This window comes from Tenrec ecaudatus, chromosome 18 (genome assembly GCF_050624435.1).
Source record: "Tenrec ecaudatus isolate mTenEca1 chromosome 18, mTenEca1.hap1, whole genome shotgun sequence".
NCBI classification, from domain to species: domain Eukaryota; kingdom Metazoa; phylum Chordata; class Mammalia; order Afrosoricida; family Tenrecidae; genus Tenrec; species Tenrec ecaudatus.
Genome location: NC_134547.1, coordinates 57520699 through 57541532, shown reverse-complemented (window position 1 = coordinate 57541532; position 20834 = coordinate 57520699). Strand labels below are relative to the sequence as shown.

Sequence of the window (20834 nt, the reverse complement as noted above, 5' to 3'; positions counted from 1 at the left end):
CTGTGCCACAAAGAAAATCCAAGGTGAGGAATTGGGCATCTAGAATCAGTTTTTATAATGTTTCTGTGGACTGTACCACAGGTTATCTGACAGGATCCAGGAAGCAGTAGTCCCAGCAAAATGTACAGTTATCTGATGAGCCCCTAACCTGCCTGTCACACAAGCCTGGTTTCACGAAACTTATAACCTATTGGGGGAAACAGTAGGCAGATAATGAAAATATTTAATGATAGGTGATTTAATGGAGGCATATACAAGATTTCAGAGTTATCAGAAAGATTAAAAAATGGGTGAACAAACAGATCTTGAACTATTCCCAGCAGTGGTTCTCAACCTTCCTAATGCCGTGACCCTTTAATACAGTTCCTCATGTGGTGGTAACCCCCAACCATAAAATTATTTTCGTTGCTACTTAAATGTAATTTTGCTACTGTGGTGAATCGAGCGACCCCTGTGAAAGGGTCATTTGACACCCCCCCCCCCCGAAGGGGTCATGACCCACAGGTTGAGAACCACTGATTTACACGCTTTTCTTTTTGTTGGTGGTGGTTTTATTTTTTAGTTGCTTTGTTTTGTTCTTTCTTGGGTTTTGTGCATATTATTATCTCTGCAGATCTATCTAGATAAGATAGGCAGCATAAACAATCTGGAGGAGAAAACAATGGACAGACGGTTCCTGGGGGACATAGGAGGGGGAGGCAGGGGAAAGGAAGTGGGTGTTAACAAATCGAGGGACAAGGGAACAACAAGTGATCTAAGATCACTGGCTAGGAGGGTGTAGAAAGCCTGGTAGGGCTTGATCAAAGGCAGTGTAACTGAGAGGAATTACTGAAACCCAAATGAAGACTGAGCATGATAGTGGGACAAGAGGAAAGTAGAAGGAAATAGAGGAAAGAACTAGGAGGCAAAGGGCATTTATACAGGTCTCTGAGGCGGCCAGTCTCTGTGGAAGTAGAGAATCTAATCTGCAGCTGCTGGGTTTGAATGTGGTTAGTCCAGTGCCTACTGGATAGCACCACTCAGGGTCCTCACAGTGTCCATTTGTGTACTGCCCCTTCATCGAGTCAGTTCTGACTCAGGGAGCCAATAGAGCTACTTCTGTGGGTTCCAGAAGCTGTAACACTCATCTTTCTCCCATGGGGCTTTTGAAATGGTGGTTCTGAACTGCTGGCCTTGTATGTGGCCCAGTGTGTAACTCACGACACCACCGGGCCTGCCGTAATGTCCCTTACTCATTGTGCATTGCCACTGAGTTGGTGCTGATTTACAGCAGCCCTGTAGGTCAGGGTAGACGCGCCCCTGACTAGTTCCGAGACTAGCGTTCTGTGGAACAGCGAGTGGTTTCTAACTGCTGAAATGCTTGTGGCCACTGTGCCACCAGGGCTCCTGTGTTGTATTTATTGTCATTCAGTTCAAAGTCCTTTCTAATTTGTAAAGGGCAGATATTTAAACCAGTATGATCCTACTTAAAAAGAGAAGCTTTGTAGCAACTTGTTTTTGTATTTCATGCAGGGTGAAAAACAAAGCTTCAGAAGTTCACTTGAAATTCTTTCACTTGAACATTTATCTTATGTTCTTCACTTGTAGGTTATGAAAGCCAAACTTGTTTATTATTGTAAAAATTAAAGATTTCAGTTATGTCCTTACATGTTAAGTGCTCTGCTTTTGAAATTACTTTTTGAAGTAATGAGGTTTTTGTTCTCTAGAAATGAAAACTGATCTGAACTTACTGTTAGAGTGCGTCAAGCATCAACTGGACAGCCCTGTTGCACAAAAGCAAGCTTTGATCACTATTCATGTCATTTGTCAACAAAACAGTAAGACTTGATAGTGAATTCTCACCTGTCATTCTTGTTCACTCATGCTGTAGTATCTCATATTTAGAGTTCTTTTTCTTTCACTCATTGCTCTGCATGTTACATTCTTTTCAAGTACTTTATTTTATCCCTAAAAGAATAAGCAAAATGAAGGTCATTTCTGTTTTGTTTTGTCTATGTACCTACAGGTAATGCAAGCGCTTATTTTCAGGAAATTGGTGGTTTGCTGTTTATAAGAAATCTTGCCAAGTGTAGTGAACATAGCATGGTAAAAGAAGCAGCCTTATACACATTGGGAGCAATTGCAGAAGAAAATGGTAAAATGTTTCAATATTATATCCCTTAAGCACTGTGTTATACTCCAAAAAATAATTTGATGAGGAACAGCTTATTTTATATTTCTGAATAAATTTATACAAGTGCTGTAGTCAAACAATGAAACAAACCTACAGCCATCTTGTATTTGGATGGTGTGCTTTCTGTACAGAAATTCACGTTGACAAAATTTTTTGTGTGTGCATTATACCTGAAGTGAGGTTGAATGTAAACCATCAGCATGTCAAATCAGATTTATATTTTTGTTTTTTCCTTCATTAGATATTTATGAATTCCTATTTAGAACTGGGAATACAGGGATAAATAAGACAGATTTCTTGCCTTGGAGAAAGATTCTAATGACTGTTTCTAATCCCGAAACAGTTCTCTGCCAAGAAGTCAATTCTGACTGATAGCCAACCTGTTAGATTTCTCGAGTGGGTAATACCTTGGTTGATGGCTTCACATGATGGAAAGAATTCACGTCGAAGCCCGTTTTATAATCCAAGTGGGTTTTTATGGAGGACAGGACAAGTTTTGGGTTTTACAGCCTCAAAAGGGTTCACAACTGGGCATGAGCAACCTTGTGGATCTGAGGGGGATCCCAGGAGGCCTGAAGCCCAAGAATCCTAGAGGCTAAGAGGATGTGGACCCAGAGGCTGTGGGCCCCTGGTAGGCCCTGAGCAGGTGCATGTGGGCCTACTCGGGTGGGAGAGCCTCACCCTCCCCTGCCTCTAGGAGCTAGGTAAGAGAGAAAAGGGGCAAGAGATCATGCCAGAGCATGCTCCCTGCCTCTACTCTAGCCCACCCCTTGGCTGGGGGAAGGAGGGGCTGAAGGTATTGGTTGACTCCATCAGCTGGGTCGAGCCCACGTGGACGATGTCAGGAGCCTGGGCCTACATTGGACTGCCCAGGTGTACCTCCCACCTGGCTTGAGTAGGAGCATGCTCAGTTTGAGGGGTCTTCATAGGCGTCTAACGGTTGCCTGATTTTCTTCCCACCGCCTTTGGGGGGGTTCTTTGCAGGCATGGGAGGGACAGCCCTCTTGTTCCAATGGAGGGTTTCCAAGACTAGAACGGCTCATCTTTCTCCCGACGAGCAGCTAGTGGGGTGACTCTCTTGTCTGACCCTGATTATCAGTACAAAGTTTTAGTTGCAGCACCACCAGCACTGGTTCTAGACACTGGATAAAATGTTGATGAGTATCAGTCTGTTTAATTTTTTCTTTTTAATTCTGTTTGTTGCATAATAAACACAAAAAAATCAACTACTGTAAAGTAGGTGTTATTTTTGCATTCTTAAAGAGCTCTTTTTTTTTATCATGACCCCAGATCTACCTTACAAATCTGGCTAGACCAGAGCATATAAACTGGTACAGAGAAGGGTTCTGGACACACAGAAACCAGGATAGATAAACCCCTCAGGACCAATAATGAGAGTAGTGATGTCATGAGGGTAGGGGGAAGATGGGAAAAGGGGGAACCGATCGCAATGATCTAAGAACAATATGCCCCACTCCCCACCCCCTGGGGGGAGAACAACAGAAACATGGGTGAAGGGAGGCAGCAGATGGTTTAAAATATGAAAATAATTTATAAATTATCAAGTGTTCACAAGGGTACTTCAGGGTGGTGGGGAGGGAGGGGGAAAAGAGGAGCTGATAGCAAAGGCTCAAGTAGAAAGAAAATGTTTTGGAAATGATGATTGCAATATGTACCAATATACAAACGTGCTTGATACAATTGACAACAATTGCAACATGTGTAAATGTGCTCGATACAATTGACATATGGATTGTTATAAGAACCCCTAATAAATAGATTTTTAAAAGAGCTCTTTTTTTTCTACAAAAGTCTCAAGAAAAAATAGCAATAGTATAATTTTTCCCTGTTTTAAAAACTTTGTTTTTTCTAACTTTTTATTGTGAATTAGGTGAAGACTTGCAAAGCAAATCCATTTTCCATTCAACAATTCACACCTATTTTGTCTCTCATGTCATTATAATTCTCAAAATGTAACATCATTTGTCCTATTTCCTCTGTTTCTTCTTTCTGCTCTTCCTTTTTTACTAACTTTTCTGCCTTCTAAACTTTGGCCTTGGGCAAATGTTACCCTTGGCCACTGGGATGATTGATTCTTTTACAGGACACATACTTCCTAGTGCTGTTGTTCTCGTTTGAGACCTGTTGTTTAGCTTTTAGTTTTCAAGCACCCTTGGTCTGTCCATCCAACGCTAGGCTGTCAGTTTATCAGACTGTGGTGGCTTGCATGTTGCTATGATCCTGGAAGTGATTCCACTAGTATTTCAGATACCAGCAGGATCACCTCTGGTGAATAGGTTTCAGTGGAGCCTCTCCAGCTGTTCTCAACCTGCGGGTCACAACCCCTTGGGGTGGTTGAATGACTCTTTCACAGGGGTCCCCTGATTCATAACAGTAGCAAAACGACAGTGATGAAGAAGCAATGAAAATAATTTTATGGTTGTGAGGGTGGGGGGGGGGTCACCACAACGTGAACTGTATTAAAGGTCCGTGGCATTAGGAGGGTGAGAACCACTGCTCTAGACAAAGAACACACTAGGAAGACAGTGTAGGCTGTCTACTTGTGATCAATTAGCCACTGAAACTGTTAGGAATCACAACAGAACACTGTCTGATGGAGTGCCAGAAGATGGGCCCCTCAGCAAGGAGCACTAGAAGCGCTTGACAATGAAGGTCAAAGACAGGAGCCTGTAGTATGCAACTCTGTGCAAAGAAAACAGAAACCCTCACATCTAGACCATAGACGACATTGTGATGAACAGAAAACAGTGAAGTTGTCAAAGATTCCATTCACTTGGATCCTTTATCAGTGTTCATGGAAGCAGCAATCAGGAAATCAAACAACATATTTCATTGGATAAAACTACTGCCCAAGATCTGTATAAAGTGTTTAAAGACTCAGGGGCACTTGACTCATTTTAGTCACCTCATATGCATGTGAAAGCTGAACAATGAAGATTAAGGAATTGATGTATTTGATTATGATGCTGGCCTAGATAATTGGCTATGCTGTGCTCTGCTAGAAGAACAAACAGATCTGTGTCTTGGATGAAGTACAACCAGAAAGCTGCTTAGCAGCGAGGCTAGAGAGGATTCATTTCACCTACTTTGGACGTGTTATCAAGATAGGCCAGGCCCTGGAAAAAGACATCACGGTTAGTAAATTGGAGGGTGAGTGAAAAAGATTGATTGGGGCAAAGAATGTACAGATGTGCTTTATACAATTGATGTATGTATATGTGTGGATTGTGATAAGAGTTGTATGAGCCCCTAATAAAATATTTTAAAAAAAAAAGAAGACAAGACAGATGACCCTGCACAAGATGGACCGACACAGTGGCTACAACTGTGGACTCAGATGTAACACAGGCGACGCTGGCCCAGCACCAGGCAGTGCTTCATTCTTCCATCGGTGGAGTCCCAGTGAGTCAGAACCGTCTCCATGGCACCTAACAGTCGCAGCTTGGCTGGTCAAGGTTTTCCTAGAGAGAGCTCATGTAAGGAAAGTTTTCTAGGTGCCACCGTAGGTTTGTGGTAGAGGTCAGGTCTGTGCCACTGGACCTGGAAAAATGGGTTTCCTGACCTGACGAATTAGAGAATGTATAGACCCAGTGAACCATACCATAAATGCATCTGCATCCCAGGAAGTTGGCTGTGATTGTCTTAAGATCAATGGGCAGGTTTATAGTGATACGGAACTCACTTCAGTCTTGTACCAGCCTGGATAGAATTGAGTGTGCCAGCCCTTGAGCCTTCCGACAAGAGAACACACCTTGTGTAAAACATACCAGAGGCAGCGGGCAGGAGGGGGTGGTAGTGGTGGAAAGGAGCTGATACCAAGGGCTCAAATAGAAATAAATGTTTGGAAAATGTTGATGACAACATACATACGAGTATGTTCGATACAATTGATGTACCATACCTATGTACGTACACACACACAGGAGACGCTCCTCTTTTCCTGAAGTGTTTGCAGTGAGTTGATTCTGTCTGGGACAAAGTGGCACAGTAGTAGGAAAGCTGTTGACACTTGGAAAACTTGGGACCTTACTTTGCTCCTTGCTGGAGGGCTGATGCCCAGTGATGGCAGCCACTGGCCCACAGTGTATTAGAAAGAGCTGCTGCTGTGGCCCAGGGAGGCAAGTGGGTTGCTCTTCTTTGAATTCAGACCGATTACTTCCCCTCTTTGAAGGGAATGGATTTGTTTAGGAAGGCTGCTTTGGACTTGGGGTTTTCCATCCACATTTTACTTTGCAGACTAGAACTGACATACCACGGTGTTGTAAGAAGCACGTTTCGACCTTTCCTCATATATACAACATAAAGGATAGTGACTAACGTACAAGCTACAGAGAGGTTTCCATGCCTTTTCTCTGTTTTTATTGCTGTGTCTTTGGTCCTTTGGAGCAAGCAGGCCCGACAGGATGAGCAAATGCATGATTGGAGCTATGTTTCTTTTGTAACTCAGAAGACCTCTGAAACTGAGCCAATGAAAATCATCAGTTGTGGCCATGGATTTCAGGTCACACTGAAGTAATGACTTCCTTAATTTACACGGCAGAAAAAATGTTTGCCGTCCTAGAAATTTGTTTGGGTGTTTTCTCTAGGTATAGCGAAACTCAAATTTTTGATGCATTTTTGTTTGGTTTCTGTTTTGGCTGAAAATTAGGCATTGGAAGTTAGCTATCCTATTAGTCAGCCCTTTTGTAGCATGATGGTTGTGTGCCGCAAGCAATATATGCAGAATAATCACTTGTTCAGTCATGTTTTGTAATCTAGCACTATACAACATGCTTGAGTTGAATTATTATTACCGATACTTTTCCTGTCCAGAAATTTGTATTTAACACTTTATGGAGCCCATATGTAGATTCAGTTTAAAGAAAATGATAATTTTCTACAAGTAACTGTAAGAACTAAAATAAATACGGTAAATAAGGATCCCAGCCACAGTTTCCTCATTTGGGTTGAACTACACTGTCCACCACTCACCCGTCAGTTTGTCATGCTGCAGTCACCCAGAGAGAACCGGTTTCAGCAGCTTCCAGACTAAACAGACCACAGGGAAGGAATAGGCTGTCCGCTTCTGAGGACTTAGACACCGAGACCCTCATGAGTCGCAGCAGAACAGTGTCAGCTACTGATGACCTCATGAGTAGAAGCTGAACATTGTCCTTACAGTGCCAGAAGATGAGCACATTGTTTTGTCTAGTTTGATCTTAACCAAAAAATCTAGGACATTTAGATCTGTGTTTCAGAGTCTAGATCAAGTTCTTCTGATTAAGGTTGTCTTCCTTGGACTGACCGCTAAATAGAGTATGCATTTATTAATTTTTCAGAACATATATCTTAGGATATATTGAAGGTCAATGAAATGAAATCTGATTGAGAACCACTCCTAGTTTGACCATGTTGTAGTTTGTTGATTTTATTTTTTTAATTGTCTTAAAAAATCATTAAAATTATGTTTTTCATTTCAGTTTCTTGTCAGGAGACTTTGTGTACCTCAGAGTTGTTTGAAGACTTAACTTTGGTCCTGTCTGATAGTGGTTCCAACTTAAATTTAAAAAGGATGTCTGTCTATGTTGCTTTGGTACTGGTTTCACATAATAGTAAGTATTCTTTTCAATGTTTTAAGAACACTTCTTAAAGACAATAAACCGGGGGAGGCATTATCAAGCCTTTGATCTTAGTCTCTGGGTTAGGCTGGATTGTCTAGAGACACAAAATCAGTGACACTCGTGCATGTAAAAGAATGAACTTTATATCAAGAAGTAAGTTTTACAAGGACAAAGTCTTCAGCAGTGAGAAGAGGAGGAAGGCTATGGAGGGAGTGTTCTTACATTATAGGGATGGTAATCAATTCACACAGAACAAAATGTATATTAACTATTGACAAAGACTTATTTACTCTGCAACGCTTCTCCCAATTTATAATATAAAAGCTGGTGGGATGGGGCGAAGGGCAGAATCTTCCTAACGTCAGTTTCTATACTTAAATCCTATAACGGCCCTGTGATTTCAAGGATTTGATACCAAGCTTTACACGCTTAAGAAGTCTATAGCAAAAGATGGAAAAATATAAATGTCCATCTGTAGAAGAATTTATAATCTTGGTACATACACACAATGAAAATGCAGTGTTTAAGAGTAAAGATTAATCTTCAAAACATAGCAATCTTTAAAAAAAATTGGGGTTAGACAGGTAGGGTCTGGATTGGGTGGAAAAAACAAACCAATTGTGCTCTTAGTAATAATTCACATGGCAAATTAAGTTGTCGTTTAACAAATACTACACACATTGTTCAGTGACATATGTTACATTTTTTGCATTGTGTCAACATACTCAAGAATTCCATTCTGGATTTTCTTTTCCATAATAATCTTGATGACAGATGTTGATCTACTGTGATCCTGTGTTATATCTTGTAATCCTTCACTTTTAAAAATAAGCATTTAAAAGTTAATTATGTAGTGTAAGTCATACATTAAAGGCTATTTTTCCCCAGGGACTGGACAAACACTCATCAGAGAAACTGGTTGTATTCAAGTTCTGACACAGTTGTTTAGGTAGGCAAATGTAAACTTCTTTTTCTTAATTTTTCACTACGTAAGACCACATTTATACTAATTTCTTTTCCTTTTCACCAAATAGTACAGTTCTTTCAACATGTGAGTTGGATCTGTCAGATAAAAACATTTTCCAGAGTTATCAGTTGTGGTCTTCCGTATGCAGTGCTCTATGTGCCTGTATCAACAATCCTCAAAATGGTAATTGATCTCAACTATTGACATGGGAAACTCAAGTTCATGGGAAACTAAAACACTGCGACCCTCATTTCTCACTAATGGCATTTTCCAAATGACATTATTAGAACATGATTGGTTCTTTCTCCTTTTAGAAGACAATCAAACCATTTGCTGTTCACTTTTTCCACATGCCAATAAATGGTTAATGAATTGTGTGAAACCTGAGATACTTCGCCCTGTTTGCTCGTTTATCGGATTCACTCTGTCAAATAATAGTAAGTATTAATTACTCCCTTGGTTAGACTTGAGGAAACCTTCCCAAGCATAATAAGTGGTGTCATTTTGGGCACCTTCCGGCCGGTGCAGACAGGACAGTGTCAAAAGTAGCTGTTCTAAGGAGGGTGTCAGAGAGATGGTGGTCTGAGCATAGTTACGCAGCTCCCTCGAAGCCCTCAAAACACAGCACTAGGTAGCGAAGCTAACAGCCCCAGAGTGTGTTCCCTGCCCACAACCGAATTGAATGAGGAGCAACTAAGAGCAAAACCTCTGGGAAAGTTCCAGATAATCTTGAAATTGAATAACTCAGCGCAAAAAAAAAACCCCACAAAAGACCCCAAGCAAAACTCATAGAACAAACACGGACTCACAACAGCAGTTAGAAAGTATTTTTAGCTGAACGCTAATGAATGCGCAAAATGTTCTCAAAAGCAATGGATAGAGGGAGATTTACAGCCGTAAAGCTTACATGAGAAGAAAGGTTTCTGATTAATTATACTAGTGTCCACTTAAGAAAACTCAGCTAACTCCAAGCTCACTGTCTTTGGGTCGATTCCAGCTCATGGCAACCCTGTAAGACAGGGCAGAACTGTCCCTGTGGTTTTCTGCAACTTTAACTCTTTATGGGAGTAGAAAGCCTCATCTTTCTCACCTGGGACGGCTGGTGATTTTGAACTGCTGGTCTTGCAGTTAGCAGCCCAGTGCATAACCATTATACCACCAGGGCTCCTGAAATCAGTGGAATAAAAAAAAACCAGAAATGGGGAAAAATCAATGAGCCCCAAAGTGACTCTTTGAAAAGATCAATAAAATTGTAGCCTGACTGATCAAGAAATCGAGAGCCCAAATTACCAATAGCAGCAATGACTTACTTTCAGTCTTGACAGACATGAAAAAGGTTAATAAGGGAATAGCAGGTGAGAAAACAATGTTCTTATATAACTTGATTATCTATGTAGAAAAAATCCCAAGAATCTATGAAAAACTCCTTGAACTAATAAGTGATTTTAGCAGAGTTCCAGGACACGTGGTCAGTACGCAAAAATCAATTGTATATCTACATGCTAGCAACAAAGAATGGAAACTGTAGAGAAGCTTTTTTTTTTACAACGATACCAGAAAAACTAAATGTTTTCAGAGATACATTTAATAGAATATAAGTAGTCTTCAAAAAACTCATGGAAATAAAGAAAGGATAATGGAATTTTCCCCCAGGAATGTTTTAAAGCCCACTCCTTGGTGCAATTCCCAGCATGCTAAAAGTGAAAAAAAAAATTGCTGAGGTACACTGAAGATGGCTTAATTCAATGGAAACATATCATGCTCACGGATTGCGAAATCATTATTTTTAAGAGTGTCACTTCTCAGCTTCATTTCTAAATTCATGGCATTCCTATTGAAAATCTCAGCAGGCTCTTCCGTATTAATTGGCCAGCTGATTCTAAGATTCACATGAAACTATAAAGGACCTAGGAAAATGAAAATTGTTTTGGAACTTCAGAATTTCAGGACGTCTGTTGCCCGATTTCATTTCTTATTATCCAGTAATCAAGAAAGTATGGCATTGATGAAAGGGTAGGCAGAGAGAGAATGGAGCGAACGAGAGACACCCCACCACCTATATTGTCTGTTGGTTTTCTACAAAGGTGCCAGGTAATTCAGTGGAGAGGGGCAGGGGGAGGTAGTCTTTTCAACAAACAGTTCAGGAAAAAGTAGATACACATATCCAAAAAAGGAATTTCAACTCTCGCTTCACATGGCATACAGAAATTAACCTGAAATGCTCCATTTTTTCAAGATAAAAGCAGGAGAAAACAATCACTAGGTTGAGGGATTCTTAGGACACAAAAAACAAACCCCTAAAGAAGGAAAATGTAACTTGAATGCCATCAAACTCTTGCTCTTCCAAAGATCCTGTTAAGAAGATGAAAGGCAAGTTACAGATTGGGAGAAAGTTATATGGGCAAAGACAACTGATAACTTGCAGACTGAATAAAAGAAAAAACACATATAAATAGATAATTAGCAAACAGCCTAATTAAACAACAGGCAAATGATTTAAACATATACTTTATCAAAGAAGGTATCAATATTAAATGAGGCCTTAAAAACATGATTGTTGACGGCTCTCAAGTCCACCCCAGATTCACGTTGGCCCCGTGTGTAACAGGATTGGAGAGTTGTGATTCAAAGGGTTTCCGTGGGCTGAGTTGAAGAAATAGACTTGGAGGCCCCTCTGCCTTGTTCTTTATCAGGAAACCCCACTGAAACTTGTTCCACATCAGAGCAACACACAGGTTCCCTGTCAGTGGGATATGCTGAGACGGTTTGCTGGGAATTGAACTCAGTTCTCCAGAATTCTACCACCAAGCCATACTGCCCCTCTCAACATTATCAGTCATCAGAAAAATCCACACTAGAATCCCAAAGAGATACCGTTACACACTCCATGTGGGTAGAAGTAAAAAGACTAGCAATATTAAAGTTTGGCAAGGAGGTGGAACTAAAACCTTTCATACATGTTTGGTGTGTGTCTACATTCAGATGTTTAAAGCACTAGTCACATTTCCCACGCAAAGGAACACTTTTCTAGAATTCCAACAATTGGAATCTCTTTCTTTGGTCCCTTGATAGTATCTCTTTCTCCAAAAGTGAATGAGTGATCTTTTACCTTTAGCGGAATGGCATACAGGTTAGCGAAAGCTTGAGCTATTCAATGTATAACCAATAATTATGGGCTCGGCCCTTCCCTTCTGCTTATAACTGGGGAACTCAGAATTTAAAACTTTGGTGGTACCTTTTTAGCATTTAAAAATACTTCCTGTTTTGAACTTAAACAAAAGCTTCAAATACTAAAGAAGTCTATTCTCCATAATAATAAAAAGGTTTGCTTGCTCTTAAATAATGGTATCTAATAGAGCCTCTCAGATTTAGAAAATATGGAAAATGATATTAGATTAAGACCTCAGTGTTCTCTTGACCAATATAAAAGCTTGTTTTATAAAAATTATCTTGGGTCTTGTCTCTGAAACTAGGGCCGACTGTGAAGCTTTTGTGGCTGAACTACAGCTGCTAGCTCATCTACGCATTTATTACACTGTGACTGGGACAGGCTCTGGAGACTACTCAATTCCCTGATCCTGGGCTGCTCTCATCAGGGTAATCTTGAACAGGGAAACCAAGGAATCTAGACGTTACACAACATATCTGTCACTGAATTTTTGCTCGGAATAGATATTAGGACACTAAATCTTAAGCTTCTAAACCTTGGCCTCCTACCCCCTTTTCAGAAAATATTATTCAGCACCCACCCCACTCTGGCAATTAAAACCATACGTACTATCACCTACAATCCAGGGCAAAGTGTAGGCCTCTAGTTTTGCCACTTCCCTGGATTATTTCTGCCTGTATCGTCCCACCGATGGGGGAAAATGACCTGCTTGGGGAAACGGGACTATAAGTGATGTGTGTTCAAGAAGTAGAAAACTCGGCTTAAATAAGGATGGCTAGAATACGTGCTCTTTGGGAAGTTTTATTGTTTTGCCTTGTGTCGCTTGGGGCAGTCTGAGGAAGAATGCATGCTGCTGGAATGCAGGCAGTAGGCTAAGGAACTAAACTGAGTGAGCGTGTGTCCGTTATAGGCAGTGCTAGTCGGGGTGCTCACGAAATGAAGTGAGCTCTCTAGCATCTAAGAGTAGGATTGCGGACATCATTATGTGACAGTAAGAGCCCCGGAAGCACTGTGGGTTAAGTGTGGGCTCTTCACCACAGGTGGGCAATTTAAGTCCACCAGCTGCTGTGGGAGGAAGAAGAGACTTGCTACTCCCTTAAGACTGACAGTCTTGGAAACACTGGGGAAACGTTTTACTCTATCCTGTGTCATCACTATGAGTTGGCATTGACTTGATGGCAGTGGGGTTTTTGGTTTTAGCCACAAGGTTGGCTGTTCAAACCCACAAGCTCTTCAAGAGAGAAAAATGAAGCTCTCTGCTTCCATAAAGATTTACAAAGCCTTGGAAAGCTTTTATATCGGGTCACTATGAGTCAGAATCAACTCAATGACAGTGGGTTTGTTTAACTGTATATATAGTTACTCTGTTAGCCCAGGTAGACTAGAGAAAGAAATTCATAGACTCTCATGTGCATAAGAAAGAGCTTTATATAAAAGAATATTTGTAGATTAAGAAAACATTCCAGCCAAGTCCAGATCAAATCCATAAGTCTGATATTAGCCCGTATGTCTGATTCCAGTCTGTAAACTCCTCTTCAGACTCGTGTGCAATGACACCGAGTGCAGGAATATTACAGGCCAGTGGGTGGAAAGTTTTGTGGATCCAGTGGTGGTGGAAGCATCTTAGCGCTGGTGTGGGTCTCCAGGTGGTTCCTCCAGCTCCAAGGTCTGGCTGCCATCAGTGTAGCTTCATGTGGCTTGTCAATAGGAAAGTCTTGCAGGGAGAATCTATGTGTCCTGCCCCAGTGAGCTGTTTATCTCAATAGTGCCCCTGGTCATCAAGCTGCCACCTACCCGATTGACAGGCTAGTCTCCACCCCTTCACTCTTAATAGTCTCAAGTTGACACCGGATGATGTAACTACCACAGTTAGCGTCTGCCAAGGTGAGGTTCTTACATGTGTACTTAGTGATTATGGATGTACATAGGCAAAGATGGGGTTTTAATGCTCTAATTTGGGGGTTTTTTAATTAAAAAGTCAAGTTTATGTTATATTTATTGCAATGCCTTATTGACATGAGATATTCATAGTTCTACTTCCTTCCTTAAGCTTCCTCTCAGAAACGCTTTATTTCTGAGGGCGGACTGGATGTGTTGTCTCAAGTTCTTGTGAAGCTGGAGTCCGATTCCCGTAAAACCCCACCCAGCGCTAAGCTTGCAGTAATGGTGACAAAGACGGTGGATGCCTGCCTCGTTGACAGCCGTGAGTGAAAATGCTTAGTCATTTTCCTACAATTGTCCTTTGTTTCTTTTCCACATGCGTGGCTAATGCTGAAGTGACCCATTGTGCACGCACAGGGCCTGGACTTCAGGGGGCATTAGAAATGATTTCTCCCAACTCCTTGTTTGCCTGTGGAGGCTGTCCCATCCTGAAGGCTCTAAATCTGTGTCTTCTGACATCAGGTCTAAAGATAGAACCATGATAAGACTGTCGATCATAAACCTTTGTTTCACTTTTAAGAACTATCAACTTAAAAGGTTGAGATGGAGAAATCTAAGGACATCTTGGTGATAGAAGGAATGGAAAGCCCAGTTTGTAGATTTTAAAGAACAAAGAGTTAAGAAAAGCCCAGTTCTTGCTAGTAAGTGCCAGGTCTAACTTGCCTGTTGCAGCCTCACACGGAGTGGGAGAACCAGGCTTGAGCCCATGACAACTTAAGAATCGTTGTCATAAGAAAACCAGGCTGACTTTGAGGAATAACTAAAGAGCACTGATGATGTTTTCTAAATCAGCTAGCAAGGGCCTTCTGTGTGATGCCGGGCTCTCTGTGTCTGTGTGGTCATCTCCCACTACCATCAAGTTATTCTGACTCTTAGTGACCCTATAGAAAAGTCTAGAACTGCCCCTGTGTCTTTCTGAAGATGCAAATCTTTACAGGAACAGCAAACCTCATTTCTCACATGGAGCAGCTGCTGGTTTTGAACTGCTGACCTTGTGGTTAGCAGCCCAGAGCATAACCCACTATGCTACCAGGGCTCCTGTGGCATCTATTTTTTTTATTGAATTTAATAAATCATTTTATTGGGGGCTCATACAACTCTTATCACAATCCATACATACATCAATTGAGTAAAGTACCCTTATACATTCGTTGCCCTCATCATTCTCAAAATTCGCCTTCCACTTGGGTTCCTGGAATCAGCTCGTTTTCCTTTTTTTCCCTCCCCCTCCTTCCCCGCTCTCCCCTCCCCTATGAACACTTTATAGTTTATAAATTATTATTTGGCATCTGTCCTTTAGGTGCCCTTGAATCGGTTCCACCTTAAAGCAACCCTATGTGCAACAAAGTAGAACACTGCCTGGTCCTCCGACATCCTCGCAGTTGTTCTTACGTTTGAGCCCATTGTTGCAGCCAGTGTATCAATCCATCTCGTCAAGGGTCTCCCTCTGTTTTTCACTGCCCTTCTGCTTTACCAAGCATGATGTCCTTTCCCATGAACTGATCTCTCCTGACAGTATGTCCGAAGTATGTGAGAGGAAGTCTCACCATCCTTGCCTCTAAGGAGCATTCTGGCTGTATTTCTTCTGAGACAGATTGGTTTGTTCTTTTGGCAGTCCATGGTGCTTTAGCTATCCTTCGCCAACACCATAGTTCAGACACATCACTTCTTCTTCGGTCTTATTCAGTGTCCAACTTTCACGTGCATATGAGGTATGCATGTACTTTCTAGAGATGTGACAGCTACTCAGTGCCACGGAGACAATGCCGACTCAGCAGCCCTGTAGGACAGGGTAGAACTGCCCCTGTGAGTTTCCGAGGCTGTAACTGTTTATGGGAATAGAAAGCCCTCCCTTTCTTCCATGGAGTGACTGCTAGTTTTCAAACGGCTGACCTTGCTCTTGGAAGCCTAATGCATAACCAGAGCTCCATGTTATGTCTAGAAGGTGTGAAAGCTGATTAAGCTATAGCCTCCCGAGCCCTCCACAGTCTTACTGTTGATACCAGTATTGTGAGACTCTCGGTGGATGCTGTTAACAAGCCCCATGAGGAGGAGGATCGCCGGACCCATCTCAGTGTAGCTTCCGTTTTGCTTCCTGTAGAAGTACAGCCAGCTAACAGTGTATTTCAGTCTGAGGCAGGAATCGATTATGTAGGCCGCATTGCCTCATAGTGATAACATTATGCAGAACAATGAAGAATTCTTTCCCCAAAATTGTATTAGTAAAATATCTTCAGTGAGCATAGGGATTCATGTGAGGTGTAACACCCTCAGATTGCAATGTGTTTATATTCACACATAACATACATATGTTAGATATACATGTGTCTAAGATGCGATAACAGCTGTATAATAACCTTTCTCTCAAGACAAGGGATCACTTGCTGTCTTTATTTCTCTCTCTCCCTGTTCTACAGCTACGTTTGCAGTAATACTATCCAAGTACCATATTGTTCCCAAGCTGCTAGCATTGCTGAGTCACAAAGGCCTGGATTCAGAAGATAGAGTTAGCATCATTCTTACTCTCAGTCATTGCACAGAAGTCTGTGGTAAGTACTGGGCGGATTTTGGGTGCTTAATAAAACAAATGAAGTCCATGTCCACTTTGGCTTTTCCCCCTTAGTTGCATGAAGGCCCCACCTGTCTCCAGTCCCTGTGACCCAGTCTTTAACTGCTCCTCCTCCTCCACCCACGGCCGGTGGTCAGTTCCTGAGGTCTGTGGTCCTATTTCTGTGTACCCGTCCTTAGCCTTTCCTGTCCATTTCCAGTGCCGCTCTCGGACTAGGCTGTAGCCCCTCAACATCTTTCACCAAGTGATTGCAATTGCTGCCTTCCAGGACTCGTTTTTTTAAAACCCTCAATATTTCTTCCTGTTCTTTAAAAAATCATTTTATTGGTGGCTTGTACAACTCTTTTCACAATCCATACATCCATCCATTGTGTCAAGCACATTCATACATTTGTTGCCATCATCATTCTCAAAGCATCTGCTTTATACTTGAGCTCCTCATTTTTACCCCCCTCCCTGCACCCCCCCATGAACCCTTGATAATTTGTAAATTATTACTGTTTCTTCATGCCTTACACTGTCCGACGTCTCCCTTCACCCACTTTTCTGTTGTCCGTCCCCCAGGGAGGGAGAACACATAATCCACTTAATCCAGTCTTCACACTGTAGTACAGGATTGCTCAAGCTCTCCTCTGGTGGAACCCTTCCAAGATCCTGTCATTCTCCAGGCCTCTCCATCTCTTTCCTCCCTTTGTATTATCGTGAGGCAGAGCCATGGCCTCAAGCGGATAGCTCACCATAACATGATTGTCCTCTGCTGTCATTTTTGCTGTTTTGCAGTGGAAAACCAGTATGACTTTTTAAAAAACAACGGGTTTCCCCTTGTGCTACGATTCTTAGTGGAATCTCAGAATGAGGACTTTAACAGAGCTGCCAGTTTTGTGCTTCACCACTGCCAAAAATTTGGTAAGTTTGCTGTTCCTTTAAGAAAAGATCAGCCAGAGCTTATAAGTCATTTCTTGCTACTCTAAGGAGCCAAGCCCCTTGAGCTGCCAGACTCTTCTCACATTTGAAAAGCAAAGTCTAGAATTTGGACATGACAACTGGGGTGTGTTCTGTATATGCAAACTGATGTGAAACAGGGCAGCAGTATAAACAATTCACTTATGCTCTGTGGACAAAATCTGTAGGACTGAGATTTGGATGTGGAGAGTGAGTTACTATAAATCGTAATATAAAGTACCTGCAGGTAGTCATCTTTAAGTGTTTGAGTGCCTGTGATGTGTCAGCACTGCTAGGCCTTGGGGATACAGTGATGAAACATACCGTCTGTGTTCTCAGGGCTCAGTTTACATGGAACTGAATAATGAATGCGTTCCTATAAGTTGACGTAAAGGGGCCGAAGGGATGGGATACAGATCTCTGAGAGCCTCTGATGAAGGAAGCTAACTTAGCCTTGCAGCAGGAAAAGGAACCTTGAGCCGAGGTCTGATGGTGCAGAGCTAGTGGGGTGAAAAGAAACGTGTTTGTGATGGGCAAGGGTCTCAGGCACAAAGGCCCGTGGTAGCAGGAAGCCTGCTGCATCTCCGGATGTGATACAGGCCAGGGTGCTTGGGAAGCAGTGGCAGCGGTAAGAAGTTTGTGTAGTGTCATAGCACAGAAACTGTACATGTGAAAAGATTGTAGGGATTTAAAAGATCATAGGAAGGAATCACTTTATACATGCTTAAAATAAAAGAAAACCAACTACTTTTAAACTAGTATCTAAGCCACAGGTGCTGTCTGTCTGCCTGGCAGAACTTATTTTCATGTTCCTCTCCCTCCTCTATGACTGTGGATCCTGGGCCTCTGCCAAGCTCTTTGCACCTTTATTTTCAGTATCGTTAGGCAGTTCAGATAGTCTGATTGAGCAAAATTTAGAGAAGGGTGTGTGTGTGGGGGGGGGATGTTAATGAAGGTATCCTTATGAAAAACATTAAAATCGCATTTTGAATAATGGATAATCTCACTATTCCCCCCCGTATTACAAAGCTGAGAAATTACATCTCAGTCTGGAAAAATGTTCTTTGGATGAAAATGAAGCTGAGCAATTAAGTATGCAAGAGAAAAATGGTGAAGAATACCAGAAGAAAGCCAAAGAAATTCTACAAAGAATATCAGAACTCGAAAGTGAAAAAGATAAGGTTGGCTGCTTCTTTGTTTCAAAGAATAGAGGAGGTTTTTTCTTTCTTTTTATAGCAGTCGGGGTTAGAGAGTATTCTGTCCTCCAAAACACTCCACTTTTCCAGCTTTTGAGTTTGACAATTCTTTGCAGCAGCCACACACTCAGAAACAACATTCACAATTACAGGGCTCATTAGGGAAGTTAACAAGTTGCAATACTCAGGAAACAGTTGTTCTTTCAGGGTCCCCCTCACCCCCCCAAAGTGCCACTCCACTGTAAACCTCAACCCCACAGGCATTCGGTTCAAGCCCTCTTAATTAATTTGGGAGAATTAGGTGCCCAGAGGCACCCGCCTCCAGTAAGCCATAGCTCCACTTCTGGGGGTCAGCAAGCACAGCTCCCTAATTACGGGCCACGTCTTTATCATAATGAGCGCGCCAAAGCTCCCTTTAACTTTCACCCCTGCTAGGGGCTTTTCTCCAGGGCCACAGACTGCCTGCCTGCGGTGAGGCAAAGCCAACTTTCTTGCAAAGTTAATTAAAAATGCTTAATAGTTATCTGTTTAAAATGTAATGATAATACTCGAAGAATCATTCTAGAACATAGAACAAGAAGAATGTTTTTAAAGTGGACATAAGTGTAAAGAGACAAAGAAGACAGCATCAAGAGACATGACATCTTTTTTTTATCATTGTATTGGGGGCTCGTACAACTCTTATCACAATCCATACATCCATCCATTGTGTGTCAAGCACATTTGTACATTTGTTGCCCTCATCACTCTCAGAATATTTGCTTTCTACTTGAGCTCTAGGTATCAGCTCCTCATTTTTCCCCTCCCTCCCCGTTCCCCCAGAGACATGACATCTTAATAAAAGTTCAAAAAATATAAAGGAGGGCGAATTACCTTTTCATTTACACATAGGCACATGTACACACATGTGTATTTCTCATGTTTGTTTGTGGATGTATACTTTTATAGCTTTGTATCGTTTTTTTAAATGTAATTCACACATTATAGTTTATTGATTGTTAGAAATTACTGAGTCATTTTATGTTTATGTATGTTCATTTATGTAAGCCATATTTGATTTATGTAGACCTTCATTGTTGGACTTAATATTTTATTCAAATCATCATACGTATAAGCAACTCTAGAGGAAAAATCCTAATATACGAGGGAGGAGGCTTCAAAAAGTTCAGGGGAAAATGGAATTAAAAAATCATGGAATTTTTCCAGAACTTTTTGAAGCCCCTCCTCTGGCAGTCTAGTGGCTTACTAAGCACTGGACTGCTAACCTCCAGGTTGGTGATTGAACGCACCAGCTGCCCCTTGGGAGAAAGATCCGGCTCTCCGTCCCCGTAACCATGACCAGCCTTAGAAACACTGAAGAGCACGTCTTCTAGTCCTGTGTGATCGCTAGTAGTCAGAATGGACTTCACAGCAGTGAACTTGTTTTTCTTTTTAACAATCTCTGCCTTTTAATTGGTGGGACCCTTTAATTTGCATTGAATATAGCTATTGAAATGGTGCTTTTAAGTCAACTGCCTTGCTCTTCACTTCCTATTTATCCTATATGTTCTTTGTTATTTTTCCAACTTTTCTTACCTTCATTTTAATTTATTTTTAAATATTTTAGCTTGACCTATCAGGTAAACATTTTTGTTTTAATTTTTCAGTGGTTTAGGATTTATAATACCTTTCTTGGTTTTTGTTGTTAACAATATTAGTTATTTCTTTTATTATTTCTTGGTTTTGTGTAACACTTGGAAATGTTAAATATGGTTTATTTTAGAATATATATAATTTATATAGTCAAGTCATTTAAATATTTGATTCCTGTCAACTTTCTCTTTGGACCCAACTCCTTTTCCTCCAGTTGCCTACTGATTGCCTCATCACTATTTCTTTTTTTTTTTAAACAATTTATTAGGGGCTCATACAACTCTATCACAGTCCATACATATACATACATCAATTGTATAAAGCACATCTGTACATTCTTTGCCCTAATCATTTTCTTTTTTCCCCCCTTTTCTTTTTTTACATTTTATTAGGGACTCATACAACTCTTATCACAATCCATACATATACATACATCAATTGTATAAAGCACATCCATACATTCCCTGCCCCAATCATTCTCAAAGCATTTGCTCTCCACTTAAGCCCTTTGCATCAGGTCCTCTTTTTTTTTTCCCTCCTCATCACTATTTCTTGAATAAATTTCCCTTCTTCTTACCAATGTGAACTGCCCCAATCATGTCTCCTATTGGCAATCATAAACTG

At 41.3% G+C, this 20834-nt stretch overlaps 1 protein-coding gene across 1 annotated transcript in view; it reads left to right on the top strand.

Annotated features, from left to right (window-relative positions):
* Positions 1 to 1708: 1708 nt before the first annotated feature.
* Positions 1709 to 20834, top strand: part of TERB1 (telomere repeat binding bouquet formation protein 1) — a 30612-nt gene continuing 11486 nt past the window's right edge. The window contains exons 1-10 of the mRNA XM_075536714.1: positions 1709 to 1817; positions 2006 to 2134; positions 7654 to 7785; positions 8683 to 8743; positions 8829 to 8944; positions 9076 to 9198; positions 13981 to 14133; positions 16289 to 16420; positions 17221 to 17346; positions 18412 to 18563. Of these exons, the coding sequence (XP_075392829.1) occupies positions 1709 to 1817; positions 2006 to 2134; positions 7654 to 7785; positions 8683 to 8743; positions 8829 to 8944; positions 9076 to 9198; positions 13981 to 14133; positions 16289 to 16420; positions 17221 to 17346; positions 18412 to 18563 (1233 nt within the window). The remainder of the gene's footprint in view (positions 1818 to 2005; positions 2135 to 7653; positions 7786 to 8682; positions 8744 to 8828; positions 8945 to 9075; positions 9199 to 13980; positions 14134 to 16288; positions 16421 to 17220; positions 17347 to 18411; positions 18564 to 20834) is intronic.